Here is a 5,997-nt window from a genome sequence, read left to right as displayed (position 1 = left end):
ACAGATTGGACTCCTAGTGATCCTCCTGTTTTCAGCCTCCCAAGCACTGGGATTACAGGCATGCACCACCATGCCCAGTCTCCCTCCATCTCTTGATGCCCTTCCCTTTCTCAAAAGATAATCATAATATGTATTTAATACCTTGGTTCCTGGCTGCCAGTCTTCCTAGGAAGTCCTAAGATCCATATCTTAAATGTAAAAAATCAGTCATTTAAGGAAGAGATATTGTATATGAACGTTTTTGCTATAACATTAATTGTCCTGATTTTAATCACAATATGACCAAATGTAAATTTCTAGGGACAAATTTTGAGAAATCTGTAATTCCTGTTGTACCCTAATAGATGCAATAGTAAAACTTGAGAATTCTTATTTGCCATATGACCCTCTTTTTACAGTTTTGCAGTTCATTATGGACATAAACCATTCTTTTTAGCATCAAAATGAAACATTTGTTTATTTTTTCACTTGAGTATCAAATTTCACCATATTCCCAGAATGAACACATACATACCCAAACCTTTGCCCTGTTTCTTTAGTAGCCGGATTTTAATGTGGCATATCGCCTTTTGCTCCTACCCAAACTGATCCAGTCTAATCCGTGGACCACAGTGACTTCTCCCGGCACGTACATTGATGTCTTCACACCATTTAGGAACATGTCTTCTTTGGGCATCTTGGTGCACACCTGTAATCCTAGCACTCAGGAGGCTGAAGCAGGAGGATCACTGTGAGTTCCAGGTCAGCTTGGGCTACAAAGTGAGTTCAAGGCCAGTTTGAACTATATAGTGAAACCCTGGCTCAAAAAGAAAAATAAAAAAGAGCTTCCCTTAATAGGTGGTGTGTAGGAACATGGTCTAGGTAAACTCAGAACTCCTGGCTCAGGAAGCAGTACTTGTTGAAAAGATTCTCTGTCCCTATTAGAATTGCCAAGGGCTACCAGACCTCTCCAGACCTGCGGCTGACCTGGTTGCAGAACATGGCAGGCAAGCACTCGGAGCGCAGCAATCATGCCGAGGCCGCGCAGTGCCTGGTGCACTCGGCCGCCCTCGTGGCGGAGTACTTGAGCATGCTGGAGGACCGCAAGTACCTGCCAGTGGGCTGCGTGACCTTTCAGGTAGGTCTGCCAGCGAACGTGCCATCAAAGTAGGTTCGTTTGTGTTTAGCTTCTACTCACTAGTGTTCAGAGGCCTTCACTGTACAAGAAAAAAATGCACAAACACTGAAGTGTCATTAATGCATTTTTAAGGGAAGACTTTTGAATTGTTTCCATGGTTTCTTACCTCTGAACTAGCAATGTTCCTTTTTGTTTGTTTTTGTGGTACCAGGGATTGAACTTGGGACCTTGCACTTGCAGGCAAGCGCTTATTCTACTGAGCCATCTCCCCAGCCCTTGAACCAGCAATGTTGTAATATTTTTTCTCTTCAGCACTTTGTACTTTTATGGACATCAGCGTCTTTGAAGATGTACTACTCTCAAAATACTGGGGACCAGGGGCCAGGGAGATGGCTCAGTGGAATAAGTGCTTCCCTGGCAAGCACAAGGGTCTGAGTTCAATCCCTGGTTCTGCCAAAAAGGAAAAAATAAATAAATAAATAAATATTCCTAAAATACTGGGGACCAGAATTCAGTTGAAAGGCTCGATTGGCCTTGGCCTCACACACTTGTGAGCCAACACCTGCATTCCCTGACAGACAGGCGGGTGCGCTCTGGGGCACACCTCTGATCAGCCGCCAAGTCATTACTGAGCTTACCTTTCTCAAAACACGTGTGGGATATTACAGGATTTAATTAAATATGTCTTATGATAGCATCAGAATGCAGAAAGAAACTAAAAACTTTGTAATAACTAAGTCGAATGTTAAAGAAACTAAAAACTTTGTAATAACTAAGTCGAATGTTTTTGCAAAGATTCAGTAAAGGTGGCTCTTCAAAATAATTGCTGTTAGCACAAGGGCCTAAGTTCAATCCCTGGTTCCACCAAAAAATAAATAAATAACCGCTATTGAACTGATTTTGGACAAGACCAAAAAAACATTGAGGGAAAAATTTCCTGAATTATAGAATATTCCAAAATTAATTTTTACTTTATTGGGCCAGGGAGATGGCTCAGTGGAATAAGTGCTTGCCTAGCAAACACAAAAAAGTTATACTTTTTTTTTTTTTTTAATTTTTTTTTATTTTTTGGAGGAACCAAGGATTGAACTCAGGCCCTTGTGTTTGCCAGGGAAGCGCTTATTCCACTGAGCCATCTCCCCAGCCCCCCCTATTTTATTTTAAAGAAAAGACCTTAGTCCTACTTCAAAAATTGACAAATGAGGGTTCATGTTCTATGTGTTCAGGTTAAAATAAAATACTTAAGGTATGTATGTGTGCCATTACTTTTCTAGAAACTGTGGCTGATTCCAGTCTCATTAGATAAGACTTTTTTTATCATACCTGCCTTTTCCCATAAACTGTTTATTAGGCCAGTCAAAGAGATTTTTTTTTAAATCTTTTATTTATTTACTTACTTATTTGCTTATTTGTTTATTGGTACAGGGTCTCACTATGCAGCTCGGACTCATAGTGATCCTGCTGTCTCAGCCTCCACAACACTGGGATTACAGGCTTGTACCAGCCACCACGCCTGGTTTCAGTGGTCGGCACTCCGCACCTGGAGTTCCAGGGCCAGCACAGCATGTGGTACTGGGGATCAAACCCGGGTCCTTGTGCTTGCCAGGCAGGCTCTTAGACTGATGAGCTATCTCCCCAGACCTCAAAGAAATATTTTTGTTCCTAATTTCCTTTATAGAGTTTTGAGATTAACTATATTAGAAAGAAAAACTAGGGACTGGGGAGATGGCTCAGTAGAATAAGCGCTTGCCTGGCGAGCACAAGGGCCTGAGCTGAATCCTCGGTTCTAACAAGGAAGGAAGGAAGGACGGACTGTATAAGTCCTTCGGTTCTGAGAGAGAGAGAGAGAGAGAGAGAGAGACTGTGTAAGTCTCCTTAAAAGTTTGGATCATCGTCTGGGCATGGTGGCACATACCTGTAATCCCAGCACTCAGGAGGCTGAGGCAGGAGGGTCAGTAAAAGTTTAAGACCAGCCTGGGCTACAGAGTGAGTTTAAGTCCATCTGAACTACAGTGAGATCCTGTCTCAAAAAAAAAAAAAAAAGTTTGTCACATCCCTCTTATTTAGCCCAAGTTGTCTTTCACAGAGCTTTTATGTTAGGGACAGTTACCTAGAAAGGGCATTGCCATTGTAGTGTCATCTTTAGGATGCAGAAGTTGGTAGAGATGTCGCTGTACCTCTTAGCCTCCGGTGCTGAGTACAGAGCCCAGGCCTTGCACATGCGGGGTAGTGCTCAGCCTGGGTTAGCCCAGCCTGTCCTTTTGGCCTGTCTCAGCTAGAAGTTTCACCTTCGGTTCTTGCTTCATGTACCTTTTTAGTGCTATAAAATTAATTCCATCGTGCAGACTTCTTCCATTGTCCCTCTAGAACATTTCATCCAATGCTTTGGAAGAGTCTGCCGTGTCGGATGATGTTGTGTCTCCAGATGAAGAAGGCATCTGCTCCGGAAAGTGCTTCACAGAGTCGGGGCTCGTGGGGCTGCTGGAGCAAGCGGCTGCCTCTTTCTCTATGGTACGCAGCCCTTGCTTGGCCTTTCTCTTTCCACAGTTTTGTGACCTCTATATTTATTTTGTATTGTATATATATATATATTTAGTTTATATTTATTTTGACTTATGACCTGCCTTGCCTGTGAAATAGTTTCCTCCAAGTACTTTCACAACTGCTTAGGAACAAATTCTCTTTCCTAGATTCACCACTGGGTACTCCTTTTCATCTTAACAGTCTGTCCTCACCCCATTGGTTTTCATGTGCTTGTTCATGCCGCAGTGGTGGCAGACCTGTGACACACGCTTCACTGGGCTGTTGGTATCACTGAAAGCTCTAAAAAGTTCGCCATCATTGCTGTAAGGTAAAAAATAGAACCAAATCAAACAGAACTTCTTCCCGGCACTGTGGCGCCCTTGGTTGCAGAGTGACCCTCACTTAGAGGCCTGGGTGTCCCCATGAGGAACGCATACAGTCGCCTCTTAGTGCCAGCCTCTCTGCTCCTGTGCGTGTGAGGGGCTGCAGCAGGCAGGTGGCACCTCGGGGGTGCTTAAGGGGGAGGAAAGGTGACCCAACTCCTGCTGACCCTTACTGTGCCCATAGGGTCATCTCTTTGCTCTGGCTGTTCTGCTCAGTGTCCCTGTTCCAGAGCCAGGTTTACGTGACACAGAGATCCACAGTAGCATGGAGGGGAAACCTGTGGCGCTGTGCGGCTGATTTCCTTCCCGTCCCTTGCCACATCGTGTAAGATCCTGGCTGAGGACGTAGAGGGAGAAGGCACCCGGCTGGAGTTCCCCTCCTGGCGCGGCTACTTTGTCATCGTGCCACTTCAGCCCCTTGGTGCCTCCCCTTTGGTTCCTGTTAAGGGCCTCCAGTAATATACCTGGCTCCTGGATTGCTGTTTGGTTAATCAGTTAATATGTGTGAGGTGTCTGCGTAGTGCCTGTCTCCAAGGGAGGGCTCGTGCGTGGCCACTGCTGCGTTCTTGTCGTTGGCACGGAGAGCCAGCTCGTGTGAATGTAATGGTCCCGACATTCTTAGAAGTATTTTTCATGACTTAAAATAGTAAGTCTCTGTAAAGCACTTAGCCCTGAGGACCTTGAGTTTCGCGGCTCTGCTCCCTGAAGGGAGGAGCTAACAGGGAGCTCGTCGCTCTCCACAGAATATCTTACAGGCAGAGCAGAGTGCGTCTGTGTGATGTTAATGATTCACAGCAGTGCATTTGGATCGGGGACAGCGGCTGTGTTACAGAAGTTCTTCTGCTTGGATATAATTTCATTCTTTGTTAATGTAACTAAGTGTACTACATGTTATAAAATTAGGAATTCTTTTCCAGACCAACTCTAATTAAAACAATAAAGCATTTCAGCTATGGTGAAGATAGTTCAGGGGCTGGGGAGATAGCTCGGTGGTCTAAGTGCCTGCCTGGCAGGTGCAAGGACTGGGCTTGATCACCAGCACCACGTGCTGTGCCAGCCACCGAAACAGGACATGGTGCTGCATACCTGTAATCCCAGTGCTGGGGAGGCTGAGACAGGAGGATCACTACAGGTCCAAGCTGTGTGGCAAGACCCTGTACCAAAGAAATAAAGAAATAAAAGATTTTTTAAAAGATATTCAGTATTTCACCAGCTATGTTACTGCCTAACTCCATTCTGTGACTTGACCAGGAAATACAAGGACCCCATGTGTGTCTGCTTGGGCAGACAAATTTGCTGATTAGTGAAGCAGTGGGACTCACTGGCTTTGGAAAACCCTGCCTCCCTGTGCCAGCCCGCTTGAGGGGAAGGGTTGGAGCCCAGCTCAGACACATCTCGGCCCTCACTCTGGTGATAACCAGATCAGCCACTGGCTTGCACTGGCCAGCTGCCCCCGCAGGAGAAAAATCTGCTGACTCAAAACCTTCTCATATTTTGTTAAAAATCAAAAATACTTGGAAGATTTCTCTGTAGGAACTTTATTCTTAAATATTAACTTTGCCAATGTACTATTTTGGAAAAGTAAATGGTTTTAGTTTCCTAGGAGGCCATAGGTCATCTGATTACAATAAGGACCATAGTCAGATTTCTTTACTCTCCTGCTCCAAGTTAGTGTGTGTGGGAGTGTGTGCTCCCGTAAGCACACGCACACAGCCACACTCACTTTAGGGAGCGATCCCAGGTCCACAGAAGCAGTGTCCCACTCACATTACGTGGCATGAACAGTGTGCATGTGCGTACATATCCGCCCATCCAGAGGAGGTGACCGTGGAACCGTCTCAGGGTTTACTACAGTTGAAAATGATAGTTTGCGGACTGGAGAGATGGCTCAGTGGTCTAAAGCACCTACTTGAAACAAGCTTGGCAAAGCACAGGGACCGCGGTTCGATCCCCAGCACCACATGCCAGCCAGAC

At 45.3% G+C, this 5,997-nt stretch overlaps 1 protein-coding gene across 7 annotated transcripts in view; it reads left to right on the top strand.

The window, feature by feature from the left end:
- The window catches only part of Dock7 (dedicator of cytokinesis 7), a 246,024-nt gene that overhangs the window by 210,349 nt on the left and 29,678 nt on the right, over nt 1–5,997 (top strand). For all 7 annotated transcript variants that reach the window (XM_023718310.1, XM_023718311.1, XM_023718308.1 and 4 more), the window contains 2 exons: nt 925–1,117; nt 3,485–3,628. In XM_023718310.1, coding sequence (XP_023574078.1) covers nt 925–1,117; nt 3,485–3,628 — 337 coding nt within the window. The remainder of the gene's footprint in view (nt 1–924; nt 1,118–3,484; nt 3,629–5,997) is intronic.

This window comes from Octodon degus, unplaced genomic scaffold (assembly GCF_000260255.1).
Source record: "Octodon degus isolate 3935 unplaced genomic scaffold, OctDeg1.0 scaffold00057, whole genome shotgun sequence".
In the NCBI taxonomy this organism is placed as follows: domain Eukaryota; kingdom Metazoa; phylum Chordata; class Mammalia; order Rodentia; family Octodontidae; genus Octodon; species Octodon degus.
This window is presented reverse-complemented; position numbering and strand designations above follow the sequence as displayed.